Source organism: Melospiza melodia, chromosome 4 (assembly GCF_035770615.1).
Source record: "Melospiza melodia melodia isolate bMelMel2 chromosome 4, bMelMel2.pri, whole genome shotgun sequence".
Lineage (NCBI taxonomy): Eukaryota > Metazoa > Chordata > Aves > Passeriformes > Passerellidae > Melospiza > Melospiza melodia.
This window is the reverse complement of record NC_086197.1, coordinates 57,367,561-57,384,457: the sequence shown is the minus strand read 5'-3', so window position 1 is coordinate 57,384,457 and position 16,897 is coordinate 57,367,561. Positions and strand designations below refer to the sequence as shown.

At 38.7% G+C, this 16,897-nt stretch overlaps 1 protein-coding gene across 4 annotated transcripts in view; it reads left to right on the top strand.

Annotated features, from left to right (window-relative positions):
* The window catches only part of CNOT4 (CCR4-NOT transcription complex subunit 4), a 76,656-nt gene that overhangs the window by 22,093 nt on the left and 37,666 nt on the right, over window positions 1–16,897 (top strand). For all 4 annotated transcript variants that reach the window (XM_063154788.1, XM_063154785.1, XM_063154789.1 and 1 more), the window contains exon 2: window positions 11,078–11,321. In XM_063154788.1, the coding sequence (XP_063010858.1) occupies window positions 11,148–11,321 (174 nt within the window). In that variant the 5' untranslated portion in view covers window positions 11,078–11,147. The remainder of the gene's footprint in view (window positions 1–11,077; window positions 11,322–16,897) is intronic.

Here is a 16,897-nt window from a genome sequence, read left to right as displayed (position 1 = left end):
ATTAACTTTGGCTTGATGCTCCTAAAGAGAAAATTCTGGCATTGTTCTTCATGTGCTGAATCAGGAACACAGTCAGGAGATCTGTTCATTTTTTTTTTCTCCTTTTCTTTTTCTTTTCTAAGTGAGCTGTAGACCACAGCATATTCAAAAAACGTGAGTTACGTGAAGAGAAATTACTGCTGAGTTACGTGATTAAAAAACTCTCAAATTCTTTGTGTTGGTTTGACTATATGTAATCAGAGTCACTAAAAGGCAAAATACTTGATTCAGACTTGGAAATAGTTTAAAGGGGATAGTACAGAAAAGCTGGTAGTCTGTCAGAAGCTGTTACTGCTCCAGCAGTTTTCCTTGAGTTCTGTCCTATGTAGAGGAATGACAGCAGCTGACTATTGCTTCTACACCATATCTCTAGATCCAGAACTACAAAGTGTTTAATATTTTTAAAGTAAATAATTTTACTGTCTCTGCTTCATCTTGACCTTGTCAAGAATGGCTTGTATGGTGATGACTGGGCAGGGGTTTGATCATTATCACTGCTTATTCTGTTGTGATCTTCTTCAGTTAAAGGCAAGCGCTCCAGTTAGTAGCCATCTGCTGATGCTGCTGCTCCTAGGGCTGACCTAGGCGTGGAAACATTACCTTGAGACAGAAAGGTGTGGTTCCTGTTGGCTTTATGGGAGAGCAAGTGCAGCTTCAGAGAGGAATCTCAGGAGTTTTTTGACTCTGATTAAAGAATGTAGATTTTATTACTAGGCTACTTTTCCCTTAATTTTTTTCCTTTTGAGGTCTTTTTAGAAACTGTGAGTGAGACAGGCTCATCCTGTATCCCTCTATCTGTACTATTCAAACTATTCTGGATTATCACATTTCATGCTTAAAAAGACCTGAGAAGGTTTCATTGCTTCCAGCAGGACACTGAGTTATGAGGAATAAAGCTAGAGTCTGCAGAATTAGATGTTCATTTGGATTCCTTGTAAGTATCCACATGATTTTGGAGTGATGATTTTTTTAAATCTAAGTTAATGTTAGACATACAAGTACAAACTCTAGGGGAGGCACTGACATAGGTGCTTCACAGTTTGTGACTAGAGAAGGGATGCAGTAATAGTTTGTGTTTTGCTAGTATAAGACAGCATTTCCACTGTAGTCTATGGCTTTACTTTATGCCAGTCTTCTAATTTCTGGCATCAGCTGCCAGTGAGTTTCAAGATGGAATTGTGGGCACTGAGAAGTGCTTGGACTTTTTGACAAAGAGTTTTTATTCTTCTGAGCTCAGTGCTTTGCATTATTACTTGATTAGCAGAAACACTCAAGCTGGAATCACTACTCATCCAGAACCTATAGATGAGCTGGATAAGGCTTTCTTTCTCTGTCTTAAACTTGTTTGGGTGCTTTTCTCCCCTTCCAACCCAACCACAAAGTCTTTTTGCTTTCATGGATTATGGAAAAACATGAGAGATTTAATACTGTTGTTGCTAAAAAATCAGTAATTAGGCTGATATTATGTTCATGTTTGCTGTTTAAAATGACTTGAAAATGGCATCATAACTGTTGCTTTGTAAAGGCCAAGTTATTTGAAAATATTGGACAACTGCGTTAAAGCCTAATAAAAACATTTTAATTGAGAAGGTGGAGAAGAAACAAATAAACATTAAATACTCTTACCTGTTTCTTGAAGGTTGTTTTAAATAAATTTTTAACACATACATAAGAAACTTAGAGAATTACTTAAATTTTCTTCTGTCTCAGATTTTCTCGTGTCTTAGCATCCTTGAAATCGGGAAAGCAATGGAAGGGAACTGAGGGGTAGTTACTAACCCCAGCTGGATCTCCCATATCCTCATTCTGAAGTGTATTCAGCTGTGTTATTAAGCTTCAGAGTGAATAATTCTTAGTTTTATTCATGTCTCAGTAACAAGGAAGAAAGGTTAGCTTTTACATTGATTTGTACTCTTTCTATTAGAGAAAAACCGCTCAAACAGTCTGTGAAATCACAAACAATGTTCAAGGAGACTCTTGGCTAGAGGCAAGGGATGTGGGGTGTTCAATCCCCCCACTTAAACAGAAAATTTACTGCTTGCTGTGTGTCTTGTGTGAGGGTTTTTTGATAATACTAGTATGTGGCTGCTACACTTCCCTGGTTTGTTATCACTTTGTTATCACTTAATACTGCTGTGACAACTTGGCACTTCATAAGGAGAATTAAAGAATTTGGAAAGTTCCTGATACACTTAGCAGGTTGAGAAAAGAAGCCATAAGCTGTGATCATGCTGATTTGGATTTTATAGCTAATTTTCTGCAGGCTGTTTTGGTAATTCTTACTGGCTAAAGGAATATATGTGTGTCTTTATAGTGCATGGTGCTGCAAATAAGAGTGCATATCTCTTCAGTGTCATCAGCTTCTATCCCCCTTTTTTGTGCTTGTTCCCCCCTGCCCCTAGCAGTTCTAACTTTCCAAGTATTATTCCCAAGATAATTTCAGAAGTGTGTGTGTTGGCTACTGGATACTGTTCCCCCAAGAGTAAAAGTGCTGCCTCTTAATGATTAAAAATCTTAGAATCTTTGTAAAAAATCTAGAGAAAAAATTAATGTGTAGTGTGCTTTTGCTCTTATGACAAGTTACATTTGTTTGGTTATGCTTTGTGTGGTACTGTTTCTGTACCTGCTTCTTCAGGGCAAATAAGAGAATTCTTCTGCTATAGAGAAAGGCAGTTAGCTAATGGATATTTAAATCTCTGGAAATCCGTTTGCAGGAGTTTTAACTGAATTTTCTTTTTCCTTCATTTGGATAACATATATATCCAGGAATGAATAAGAAAACTGCTTACAGGTTTTTTACACTGGACAGTATAACTGCTGTAGTTTTAACGAGTACAGCTGGATAAGCAGGCTAGGACTTCTAAAGATGCTGCAGTGGTCTTGTTCATGCTGCACTGTGAAAATGCAAATCAAGAGGTTTTTTTATAATGTGAAAGCTGAGCTGTCCTTGAATGCAAGTTAAAAAAATAATAAAAATTACATGCTTAATTCTGAGCATACTGTGTTGGTGTTCTGTGCCAGATTGTTCTTCAGTGGTGGTATGACTTTCAGATCAGACCAGTTGGAATATTAAGTCTGTGTGAACTAATGCAGCTGGAGCAACAGGTCAAAAGTAAATCCTTCTGGAAAATTATCCAGAAGGTAATGGCTGCAGCTGAGTTATGCAAATGGATTATATTCAAATACAGTCTTAGTCTTACAGCCTCAAGTGGGCTGATTTTCCTGTGTGTGTAAGAATTTCTGGGTCATTGCTCTTTAAAGGATGTGGAGTTCTTCAGACCTGTGCTGTTCTTTCTAATTGGATTTGAGAATATTTGCCATTATTATTAAGAATGCTATCTAGTACAAACTAACTCAAGAAACTTTTGTTATAGAATGGCATGTTCTCACCTCTTCTGTGAAGAAAGAAATAGACTGATAAAAACTCTGATACCTGGAAGCTTGGAACAAATGCTGGGGTTTTTTTTCATCTTTTGGGTGAAGGCATCCTACAGAAACGTGAATAGCCTGAATTGGTGCCAGGAGATCAAATGAAAATGGGAGATGGTGAGAGAATTACCTAGGAGACAGGAAGAGAGAGCTGAGCTGTCATGGGAGATGGAAGAATATCCTGAATGGCAGGGCAGAGGGGAAGGGTATTGGTGATGTGGTGACTGGGGGTGGCATGTTGAATTTTTGTGAATTTTGGAGTTTAAGTTCTAAACTGATCTGCACGTCATGTCTCAGTGTATGTAGCACCTTAGTAGGAACTAGACAGAACACAACATTGTGGAAAAATTGTACTATGGCACAGTGATGTGTAGACACCCCAACTGCAAAGCGGGTGTTTCATGCTGGAGTGCTGTGTGAGCACCATAAAGTCCCTCCGTTCCCCAAACAGCCTGTTTATAGCCACCTGTGGTTGCTGTGTGATTGGCAAGTTGGTATATCTAGATCATGTTTCTGACAGTGACTGGTAGCAGATGCTCTGAGGAGAGGCTACAAGGCATGGAGTAGTAGCCTTTTTCCCAGTAATGAGAGATTTAGGGATTTCAGAGTAGTTCAGATGGAACACATTTAATATTAAATGAGAGCAGACAGATTTATTTTTGTTTTAGTATTACATGCTATGGTCTCTGCAACATCCTTTGACAGCAATTTGTGATACATGATTTGCTGTATACAAATGTGTAGAGGTATGGCTATTTTGCTTCAGTTGTTGCTTGAGCACCTACTTTGTCAGAAGGAAATAACCATGCTGGAATATATATACCAATATTACATGGTCTCTGTGTGTGACAGAGACTTAAACTATGTAAACTAATAATTGTATAGGCCATTTCTAGTTCATTATCCAATTGCTTTAGACATGTAATATCTCTATATAGCGATGCTGTAAGTACAGAAAATAAAAAGTAGAGGTCTGCAGAAAGTGGAAGAAAAGGAATCCTAGAACTGAATGTGATCGAATGTGGAAAATTAATTTTTACAATTAGAGGCCAATATTATGCTTGTAATTTCATTGAGTGAGATGACCTACATGCTGGGATAGTGTTGTCTTGTATAATTATGTCCAGACCTTTATGAGCTTGTGGATGAATTTGTCAAAATCTTACTTGGCCTTTTTTCCTTCTGAATAAATTGTCTTGATTCTGTTAATGACTTGTAAGAAAGTAAGTTATCTGAGTAAATAATATCTTACTTGGCATTCATGTGTCACTGTAGCCCTTTATGCAGTGTTCTGGGTGCTGTAACAATAAGCCAATAATGACCAATTCTTGGTTCAGTTTAAATGAGAGGAAAGTATCTTTTTGTGGTCTGTAACTTCTTTTTCTTTGCCATGTAACTGTCTTAAAATAGTTTGTGTTCACTTTGGGTTTATAAAGAATGATTAGTTCCTTTTTCATTTAGCAGGAGTCATCTGACTATTTTTGTTATTAGCTGTCTTGAAGGCATGAGGTAGAAACTTCTCAGGTGCTTTCTTTGGCTGTGTTGCACTGTTGCTGAACATGCTGCTTGAGCAGTTGCTACTTCTAGATGTTTGTTTCTGTGTTTTCACAATACTTGAGCCAGCTTCTGTATGGCTGTGTGATGGAGATGGAGGATGGATTTAGTTAAGTGTCATGATGCAAAGATAGGTATGTTTTGTTCTTTTGGTTCAAGTGATGGTACAGCTGCTTATGCTCACCCTCTGAGACCATGAGGGTGAGCATAAGCTCATGACCATGAGCTCCCTAGGCACCTGTAGGGAGACACAAAGCAGGGGAGTGTCTAGAGGCTTCAGTTTTGACCTCTGAGCTAAATGACTTGGGGATAATCCTAGCCAGTGTAACAGTGTTTTCAGAAGTACTGAGATGACTGCGTTATTCCTGGTCGTACTTTCCAGACATTTGGGACTTTGTCAGCGTCTTAACTTTTCTTAGCAGTTGTTTGTCCTGCAATCAAAATGTAGCTGTAGATTATAAACACAGTAATAAACATCCCAGAAAGAGGCCGTGGGGGATAATGGACTTTGTAATTACAGGACATGATTTTACAATCTGTAGTACATTTTGCTTTAAATGTTCAGGACAGTCAGGAAATAGAAGTAGGAAGTGAACTTTTCATTGGTCTCAAATGAAAATTAGCTTGGATGAATTCAGGAGCCTGCTTGCTTGCTACTGAAGTGTCTTTGTTCCCAGTCAGCAACAGACCCATAAAACTCAGAAAAGCATAGCCCCTTTTCAGTACTCCTGAAAATGTTGGCTGTCTCATATGTCAGTGTTGCTAACCAGGTGATTGTAAAATCTTACTGTATTTTAATGTGAGTGAAGGGCTAGTGGGAGAAAGGGACCTCTCTTCTTTGGTAGGGCTCAAAAAAAGACAGGCAAATACAGGGTAGCATGTCAAAAAGATGGAAAATTATGTGGAAGTTTCACAGATTCTTCTGAATTGTGTGGATGACTTTGTGAAACAGCTAGTCTTGTGTCTGTTACAAGGATTTGGTATGTGCATATGTGAACTTTGTGCCATATGGATTATCTGCTAACTCACCGAATCTCCCTCAGTTCTGTTTTTAAATCAGTAAAAATTGGCTTTTCTTTCTAGTGTGCCTATGAAAGGTTTTATTGTGAAGCTTCAATGCAATTCAGTGATAGCCTTTCTTACTTGCACTTTGAAGAAGTGGGTGTTGTTTTCCTTCTAGCAGTCACTAGTGGAAGCAGGTTGTCGTAAATGTGCCTCAGCAGACTTAAACATACCCCCCTGGCAAAGCTGGCCAGAAGGAGAGTGCTGTGCTGACAGAGCTGCTGATTCTCCCCTGCGACAAGGAAGGGATAGCCCATTACTGCTGCTGTTTGCAGTCTGCTTGTCCTTCTCCCTCCAGCTTGTATGTGGATCAACACGGAGGTGAAGCATAGAAAGGGATGTGATCCTTCAGCAGAGTGGGAGCAGGGGTCTTGCCAGGGGGAGCTGCCCTCCCAGTAGCATTGTGTGGGCAAGCATCTGCATACACTGAAGTTTTGAGACTTCTCATGGCTGATGAATTTCAAGAGATACAAGGCCAGGAAAAAAGCATGGGTTTCTGTTTGCGTAAGTTTAATGAGCCCTTACTAAAGGTTCAGTGCACAGACTCCGACCTGTTTCACTTCAAGTGTCAGGTATGTTTGAACTTTAAGTGAAACATTAGCTAATGCATGTCTGGATATTTTTTCCCTTCAAGAGGCCCTAAGTCTCCAAATACTTTCTGGGATGTGAGTCTTTACTGAGTTTTTTCATAACTAGATTTTGAGAACTTTTGTCTGTGACACTTGTGTTTTCTTAAAGCAAGTAGCAAGGCTGGATTCAGTCCATTGTGTGAGAAGAAGAATGTGTTTGTATTCTCTGGAGCTAGCTGCCCCTCCTGGAGGAGAACTTAAACTTTAAGGGACATGTTTACTAAAATGAACTGCCAGCAAATGGAGATGTTCTCATGTCTGCTTTAGAGAGATGAGGAGTGTATGTCAAGTCTCAAACTGTTGAGGAAAAACAAGGCATAATAAGTTTATTTTTTCCCCTGACTCCTCCCCTCCTTTTTTTATGACCCCTTTTAAAATTAAGTAGGGAAAATATACTGCTGGAAGTTAAATTTGCTTGCTCACTTCAAGTGCAAAAGAGAAAGGCAACAAGCATCTGCATCCTAAATGGGCTGAAATGACTAGGTATATTAGAAGTTATGTTTAGGTGAGCACCCTCAAAATAGTAGGATCACTTTTTCCTCAACTGCAAAGTCCAGTGGATTTTATCAGGAGTAACAATTGTTTGGTGAAGCTGATTAGACACAGCTGTCATCTGCTAAGTAAGCACTTAAAGTTAATAAAAATGTCTCCATTTTTTCCATTCCATATGTGTTTGGAAAAGAACTTATTAGTTGGCACAGTACAAGGGATAAAGCACAGAACTTCATATTTCTGTAGTTTGGATATTACCTTTTACAAAATCACTACACCTAAAGCGTGCTGCTGGGCATTGTCCACTTCTGCTTCATCTCTGTGTGAATATTTCAGTATAGTGTCCTGTAAACAGGATGGCGAACTGTTGGAGCCGTGTTTGACTTCAGTCATTGGAGTTTTGGATATGTATGTACAGATTCTATCTGCTTGTAAAGCACATGTAGATGTGCACAATCTTCTTCCTTTTCTCCTGAGGCATGATTAATTTCATCTCTTTGAACTTGATCCCAAAGACAAAATACTCTGGATCAAGCACAACATATAATACCGCCTTTTGTTTTTTGCTATTGCTTCATTACTTTTCCCGTGCTGTTTATCTGGAATTGTTTGGAATAGTCTTAGAGCTGACTAGTTACTCTGTGTTTCTTGGTAGGGCATGAACTGTATGCAGAATGCATTTTTGATGCCTTTCTCTGCATGTTATTCCAGTTTTGAAAAGAAACAAGTACTGTTCCGATGCAGATTTCAGACACAAATCCTGGTGTATAAACCCTTTTGAAATGGAGACACACTCCAGTGGAGAATCCCTAAATGGGATGCTTGAATGGTCTGTGGCCAAGTAAATAAATATTTCCTCAATTTCAAGAAACATGGCACACAGCTGCTACTTACTCCTTGTTGTAAAATAACGGGCCATTTGCTGACTGAAGCAAGCTATTGACATTATTGCTAGCAGCTGCTGAACTCTTGGTGTTAACTTAAACAGCTCATAAATGTTAATTATGTTGCAGTTTTGTTAGAGCTCATCTGCATATCCCAGAGGCACTAGCTAATATGTCATGCTTTTTATCCACGTGAACTGATGACATTTCTTAGTGGAGATTCCAAATAATAACTTCCTAAGTCAGTTTAGTGATTTTACTGTAGTGGTGAAAGTTTCTCTTTTAACTACAGTTTCACTAGTACTAGTATAGCTTTACTTAAATGTGTTTCAGTAGGCTCAGAGCTGCTGAGCGTGTGGTGGATTGAGTATGAAGTATAAAGGAATATACTGAGTGCTCACTGACCTGTTGTTGGGAGATCTGTGACAAAGTTTAACCCAAAGCCAAACTGAGCAAAATCTGTTGAGTTTATCCCTTTGGTTTAAAGTCATTTTCATATTGTTACGGTTTTGTTGCTGTACAAGTGTGAAAAGCTTACACAAAGTGTTTACAGGCTACTGTAAAAGTGTATGTTATCTGCCTAATAACCACTAAAATGTTTTGGGGCCTTTTACCAGTCCCTCCCATTTTTCAGCCAGCGGGGATGTGTTCTTTAAAACAAAGCTCCCAAACAAAGTAATCCTTTTTTCCCTTCAGGTCAGATTCTGCTAGCATTCTTTGTAGGAAACGCTGGTAAACTTCCAGAACCTGGTTTTGAGACTGTCAAAATGATTGTGAATATAGTATGAATGAAAGCACAGATAATGAAATGAAAGCTGCTGTATTATCATCCAAGTTTAACTTTTTGATTGTAGTCGTTGTGACAGTCGGAAAGAGGACAGTGTTGTTGCTAGTGCATACTATATAGAGAAGTTATACTTACAGTATCTAATAGTTGTTCTCTCATCCTTACTTTTTTGTGGTCATCCAGTGGACCTTTTTCTCTCAAGGGCAGTGGTATACATTTACCAGAAGTACACTTTATAGTTGGAGGATATACTGCCTACCAAACTAGCTGGAATTGCAGGTAGTCTGGTCTTCTGGTATCAGCCTGTGAGTGCAGGTTAACCTGGTGACAATGCAGCCGTTCCCATACAAAGCTATACACTCTCTGCTGTGTATTTGGATGGTGCTTTGATTGCATGTGTGGTTTTTTCCTCCTCAGGGTTTTTTCCTGGCTGCTTGTAGAGGAATTTCTGTTCTTGAAGTGGTGTGCAGACAAGAATGAGTATTGTAGACTGATGCTAGACAGATCTGATCCAGTAAGGTGGGGGGTCCCAGCTTGAGCTGGAACCTCTTGGTCTTTTAAGATAGACTTCATGCAAGGAAGTGTGATATGGGGTGAGGAAGATCAAAATACAACCAATTGTTTGGTTTTTCTTTTTTTAGGGGGGTGGGGAAAGTATCAAATCAGTGCTATGTAAGGCTAACATCAGACCATACTGAAATCTGTGAGCAAGGGTTTGACCTCGCAACAATTCAGTCATCTTATTTCCAGGGACAGAATTAAATGTCTCTCTTTCTCAGACAGAGGTGTGTGAGAATTGGTTTCTGGATTTTCTCATAAAAGCCTGGAGAAATACTGGGTAGTACAGAATCCAGTAGCTTTTGGTTAGAAATGAAACAGAAAACTTTTTGGTAGAGGGGGGACTCCAGATTGTGTGTGTGCGTTTCAGTTATAATTCCACTAGTGATGTTTTGGGAAAAACATGATTGTAAAAAGAATTCTGTATTTTAAAAACTTTAGAGTTCATTTATTTCTAAAGAAGTGGTGTAGTTCATTAAAGCTAGTGTGACAATCCAGCTATCAATTCTGGTCACATCTTTTCAGTATTTATCAATGGGTTTTTAGTTTTTGTTCATTTGTTCCTTTTATTTTTCTTCCAAAGGTCCACCTAAAAATTCTATTGTTGCCCTTGATTTCTGCCCCATCTACATGCGTATCTCATGCAGCAGATGGAGACAGCTTGTTGAGATGGGACACAATTTCATATATCCAGAGTGTCACTTAAATAAGAAGAAAACACCCACATTAATTTTCTCAGTGACTCCAAGTGTCTTGTTTTGAGACTGAAAGTAAATTTCCTGTGCTGCATCCTTCAACTGAGAATAGAAGCGTACTCAAATGGCTGATTTCAGGAAATTAATAGTGACTTGAATATTGGCCTTCTTCAAAATTCTGGTTCAGAAGTATCTTCTTGTGGCTGCACTCCAAATTAAAACTGGAGCTTTTGCAACCACATTGTGTGTATTTTGGCTTTGGTGTGAATTGGGTGTTGATGAAAAAGATAGCTGACTTGGATGGAAGTTTGACACACGTAGAAAGATGTGTACCTGAAAAATCATGGCTAATGAAGTAGTCTTAAGGCTGATCTAAGATCAGTCTCTGGATCAAAACAATGAGATAGAAAAAAGAAATAAATTATCCCGAGTAAGAAGCTTTCCTTGGTATTGTTTGTTAATTCTGTAACCTCAAAAGTTTGAATGGATGACCTAAATGTTACTGCAAATCTCATTGTTCCAAGTCTCTGAGCAAAGGAATAAATTGTTCATAAACATTAAGTCCCGCATTCAAGGATTTGACTTTGGGTTTGTAAAGGACTTCAAGAAAGCAGTAGATAAAGGAGATTTATGTACATACTATACAACAGTGTGTGGTATACACTGATTTCTTTGCAATCTGCATTTTGAAACCCAAACAGGCCAGTGAACTGCCAAAGTGTTTGTCTGTCCAGGTGGGGAGGGTGCATCACCAGTACCACCTTTTTATTACTTGTAAGGCTTGTAAGTAGGAAAAAACAATCAAATTGATTTGGCAGAAACTTGTGTTTTAGTAGATAACTTGTGTGGGGAGAACAAAAGTGATGAAAACCTGAAATGTTAAAAGGTACAAAAGAAAAGTTGTACACAGTTTTAATAATATTTTTTCTTTTTATTTCCCTCTTACAGACCTTCAAGTGCTGACCTTCTTGGTCTATTAAGTTATTATAAACTTTTGCTGCTCTGCGAACATATAAAGATGTCTCGCAGCCCTGATGCTAAGGAAGACCCTGTGGAATGCCCTCTTTGCATGGAGCCTCTGGAAATTGATGACATCAATTTCTTCCCTTGCACCTGTGGGTACCAAATCTGTCGTTTCTGTTGGCATCGTATTCGCACTGATGAGAATGGACTTTGTCCTGCTTGCAGAAAGGTAAATCCCTGGAACAGCGGCTTGTCTTGCATATTTCACAAGGCTTTTGTATTGTGTTGGTACCAAAGACATCCTTTTCCTTGAGGGAAACGATCATCTAGCCATGGCCTAGATCAAGGATGAGGTGTTGGATCTTTCAGATTCTGTCTCCCTATGTATTGAAGCTGTTATGACACAGCTGGTCTTGGTTTATTAAATTCAGAACCGGATTGGTAGGGGAAGCTTCGGGTCAGAACCAAGGCATGCTGATGCTGTGAGAACTGCTAAAAATAAAAATCCTTTGAGTTGGGGTACTAATGCATTAACAGAGTCTTTTCAGGAAGAATAGTGAGTGTTCCAGCATTGGGTTTACTGAGAGCTAAGGTTCTGTTAAACTGAAGAGCTGACTGAGAAGCAAGTTTATAGAGCACCTACTTGTTTTGTTGTGGCACTGGAGCTTTTTAACTCATATTTTAGTGGATACTAAATGTATAAAAATCTTTGGAAAGATATCCACTGGTGTTAAATTTTGAAGCATTTCAAAGTCTAGACTATTTGTCTAGTATTCTGATCTTGTTGACAGATGCTTGAAGGTAGTACTTGATACCTCCCCGTGTTCTTGATGTCTGGCTGATTTGGTTGGCCACAGCTGTAAATGTCAACTTCACTAAGTTGCCTGTTATTTATTTTGAATTATTTTATTTCTCCTTCTAGTGTTTTGCTTAAACTCATTATTTCCTTTTCTTCAGTGTTTAATAAAATTCCTTTTCAGTATCTTCTTGTCTTTAATGACTTCCCTTGACTGTAACTTTTTTGCCTGGCCTTTCTCTTCTTGTAGTTGCAGCTACTTATGTGTTCTTGTTCTCCTATTATTTAATCCTGTTTAATGGCCCTGTCCCTAGTTTATGCCTCTCTTGTCTTCCTGTCTCATGTTACAGCTTCTTTTTCAGACCCCCAGTAATCTTACTTGGTCTCACTATCTTTATTCACTGCTACAGTATTTTATAAGCACTTCCAGTCATATTTTCTTGCTGCTCTTTTGAGCTTTGGCCACGCTAGAGCTGCTGCTGTTGACCTGTGTTTGGATGCCTCTGAAAGCCTGAAGGTTTTCCCACAGCAACATGTTTGTTTAAAATTTCTGTAAATTTGCTGCAATATTTGAGCTCCGTGTTCTGCAAGATAGATCCACATGTTACCAGCCAAATCCTTCTCCACTTGGGATACCTGCTGTAGATGACACATGCTGTATAGTAATTTCCTACAGTACAAGAAGATTTCTACTCTTCTGATACAACATGAGATTTCTGGGATTTCCTTGTCTAAGTCGCTTTGTTTTCCTGGATTGGTTACACTACTTTTTACCTGTTTGTTATTTGAAGTTTGTGAAATGTATTTGAAGAATCACAGAAGCAGTGTGCTAGTCACTGGTTTTGGGTGTCTGAATTATTTAAAATATGGTGGCCTCTTAATGTGGAATACTCTGCCCTATGATTGGATGTGCAAGCCTGATTGGATACAGTTTGTTCAGAAAAACTGTTCATGAGGAAACCTCGAGTAAGTGCTATGATTGGAGTGTAACATACTGGCCACTCCTGGAGAGAAAGGAGACATCATATTTCATAACAGATGAGGATTATGTTGATACATTCTTCATTTATGGACTGCAAGATATGCTTGAGTGGATTTGGAGCTGTGTCGCTGGATTGTACGAGACTGGCCTGAAGAAGTCTGGCTGAGGAGGACATCTCTTCCGTGGCACAAAGACATTGTCATGCAGAGACCACGCCAGGACTTTGGGAATAAATCCTCTTGAGCTATGGAGTTACAGCATTAAATAAGTGAAGAAGGCATCTTTTGAAGTGTGCTGGACAGAAGGAACCAGGTATGTGTATTTGTGTTCAGTGTGTGTAAGTAGTCACTGTCTGTGCATAGTAAGGCTTCTGGGGAAAGAGCTGAGCATTTTTCTATTTGTAGCTACTATGGTGCACATTGATTGTGGCCACTTAAAATGCTGAAGCACAGAACATGGCAAAGCAACAACGTTTTAGCAGGAAAGTTTATAGTAGGGGTACAATGGTTTCAACAGGTATGCCATATTGTTATGATGAGTATACCAGTGCAGGATACTTATTGTGAAATGGACTGTGGATAAACATATATTAAAACAAGGATGAGTTTGTTATTTGCAATTACATAATAGAAACCTGCTATTTGTGCCAATGTTACTGAATGCAGTGTGACTTATCCAGTAATTTGAGCACTACTCCATGGAGAAGAGCAGTGAACAACCCCATGTCCAGGGGTTTTGGTTGAAGTGTTTGGGGGAGATTTTGGAAAGGTCTGTAGTAAAATAGCTTGGCTAAACGCTGTGGTGGCATATATGCCATTAGATCTTAACTGTGCATTGCATATATACCATTATCTTCTTAAGCTTCTTTAATTCACTTCTAACTGAAAAGATGTTAGCATGTGGTTTCTTCTGCCCAGGGGAGAGTACTTCTGTGTGTTTGAACTGTTATATAACTTAATATCTGCGCATGCAGAAAATGTTCATGTGGTTGCAGTCAATTGATTTAGCCTTAAGTTTCCTCCTGTGAATAATAGCAGTCTACAAACATTTGCTTTAGTAAGGTGCTAGTGTGAATTAAATGCTGGTTGGAAACTGGTACATCTTAGTATTAACATGTTAAAAACTTTCTAAACTTCATTAAAATCATCTGAAATAGCCTTGAAAAATGCCTTATTTCTAGAGAAATAGAAATTGTTTCTGTTTAATTCACTAACTCCAAAAGTACCTACTTCAAAAAAATATTGAGCTATCTGGCTTTGGGTTCCTGATGCCCTTCAGAATTGTAGGTGTAGCCAGTTGCAAGATACCAAGCAAGGCTTCTTGTTTTTTCCAGTTAATTGATTTCTTAACTGTGAGTGAAATAGCTGCTAACTAGACAAAATAGAATGAAAATATGCTGTCTTCAGAAGAGACTGCTGTAGCCAGAAGCTGGTCTGCTTGGCAGCAGACTTGCTGGTTCTGATTGTAATGCTAGTGATAATTCTTTGCAGGGATATTTCTGTTATCCTTTCTGTAAAACTCAGCAGTCTAGCTCCTGTTTGCCATGTGAATAATACATACTGTCTCAATTGCTTAATTAGAACATGCTACTCTTAGCCCTTAATGTCAGTTCCAGTACTTTTTTAATCCAGCAACAAAAAAACGTAGCTTGTTCGCGTTTCTTAAGTATTTTGCTCTTCCACCAAATAATGTAACTTGATAGACAGTTGTTCCTGTGGTGTGGCTTTGGCTTTTTCTCCAGTTCCTTGACAGAGCGTCCTTTATCTCTCCTATGAGAGATGTAGCACCTTGTGCTAGAGATGGAGGGAAATAGCACACTGCTTAGATGTATGATCAAGAAATTAACATGCTTGGTCCATGTTTCTCTACTACTTCTGTGTAAAAGGAACACTTAGTCTTAAAGCACAGTCTCCAAATATCAGTGTTTCTTCCTGTGCTTTTTATCCCACAACTGAGTCGTTTGGTGCAACAATTGATGTTTTGAAATAGATAGGAATTTATTTTCTTTAATGTAAGTATAATGGTGTATACTGTGCATAAACCTTATTCACTTCCTTTGTATTTCTTGTTTCAGGACCTATTTGGTAGCAAGACAACAAGTGGGAAATGCTGGTGCATCCATTCTGTGGAAGGAATGTGACCTGCCTGGGAATGACAAAAGCAAAGTGCTTGACAAATCACAGCTCAGCTTTCAACAATTGGGAAATGGGGGAAAAAAAGTCTGAAAGGAAACAAAACTGAAATAACAAGACAAATTAGTCAGGAGGACTGAGAATTCATCAAGGGCCTTCTCTGATTAGAGAAACAAAGACTTCAAGAGACATTCAGACTTTTGGTGATGTTCCTGTAGGGTCTACCTTGCACTTAGTGTAAAGAAAATTTGGTCATATTCCATGATGGCACACATTGTTTGGGGAGCCTCATTGTTTTTGTCTGAAAAGCATTGGTATAACTTAAGTGAGAGGTGTCAGCTGAACTTAGTGAATTGTTGATGTTGATATCTCCTAATGTCTTGCATCTGAAAGTACATCAGTGCTGATACCACTAGAGGTAGCTACTTTGGTTGGATCTCAAATCCTTTATCAGCTAAGGCATTAGAGACAGTATGTTAAGCAAGTATATTGTTTTAAAAAAATAAGCTGTAGTCATGTCAGTAGCATTTCCACTTTTTTGCTGCAAAACCTGAGAGGTTCTGTTATGTATAGTCCTCTCTCTACTTCTGATTTGTAGGGTTAGACAGCAAAAACAACATACCAAATGGTGCTGTGAAGTACACCTGCTGTCAATTCACCTTGCTTGGCTTTCAGAGACTTGTTCCAGCAGTCTGCAGTGCATACACCTGTTTGTAGTTGAACCATCATCCAAGTTTGTGAACTTCATCTCTGGGAAACCATGACTCTGAAGATGAAATAATTTATTTCCGTATTTGTAGTCTGATTTTTGTCCTTTACTTGAAAGGAAAATGATTTCTAATACTATTTCTTTTAGAATTAGTTTCTGAGATGTTGATGCTATGCTTATTTGTCTTCCACCTTCTTTAAATGTGCAATATCTCCTAATTTGTTATTATGCCACACAGGATACATAGCTAGGAAATCATCTACCCCTCAGTTGTTTTAGGGTTATTCTTGGGATTCAAGAGATGTGTGCAGATTCATTTATAGGTCCTGCAAGTCAGCATATCAAACTATTTCCATTCCTTGGGAGCATGAGAAGCATGTCATATGGGTGATGCACATATAAAACATGTATTTTATATATAAAATACATATAGCCCTACAGTATCTAGTGAGAACTTCAGAAGATTCTGTTGCTCAGACAAGTGTGGTTATCCATGGTAGGACACCATTTGTTGCTGCTGCTTAGTGACTGAAGTTCCTATTCTGCTAGTCTCAAGCTTTCTGCTGAGATGGAGACATTTCTCTTTCCCTGATTCTCAAGCTGCCCAGTTGTGTTCTACTAGGAGTTTTTATGCTTTCCTGTAGAAATGCAAACTACTATTTGGACATAGAAATGTTCTGTTCAGCGTTATGCTTGAGCTACCCAGGATGTTTCCTGATTCATGTTCAGTACCTCCAGCAGCAAACAGCTGTACAGAGAAGGAATATCCTGTCTGATTTGCTACTCACTTGTGAATATACTCTGAATGTGGCTGGACTTGGCAAGAAAGAAGCTGATGAATTTTGACACTGCTGTAGTTTCCTTGAACCTTCAGGAGCCTTACTGAATCTACTGAAAACCATTAATGCATTTCTTGCACGGTACCAGAGAGCAGCACTCTTGCAAGTTTTGCCTTGCATAGTATGGGATGTGGAGTAGGAATTAATCTTTGAAAGAATGGATTGTGGATAGGACATCAATTGATGTAGGGCAAGGCATATTTTTGGAACTATATCTGTTATACTGGTGCACTTTTCTTCCCGTTCCTATCTGAACTCACTGGTAACTGAGATAACTCACTCTTTGCCCTGAGTAATCTTTTTCTTCTATAAAAACCTAACATTTTTCTTCTTTAGTTTACGTGATT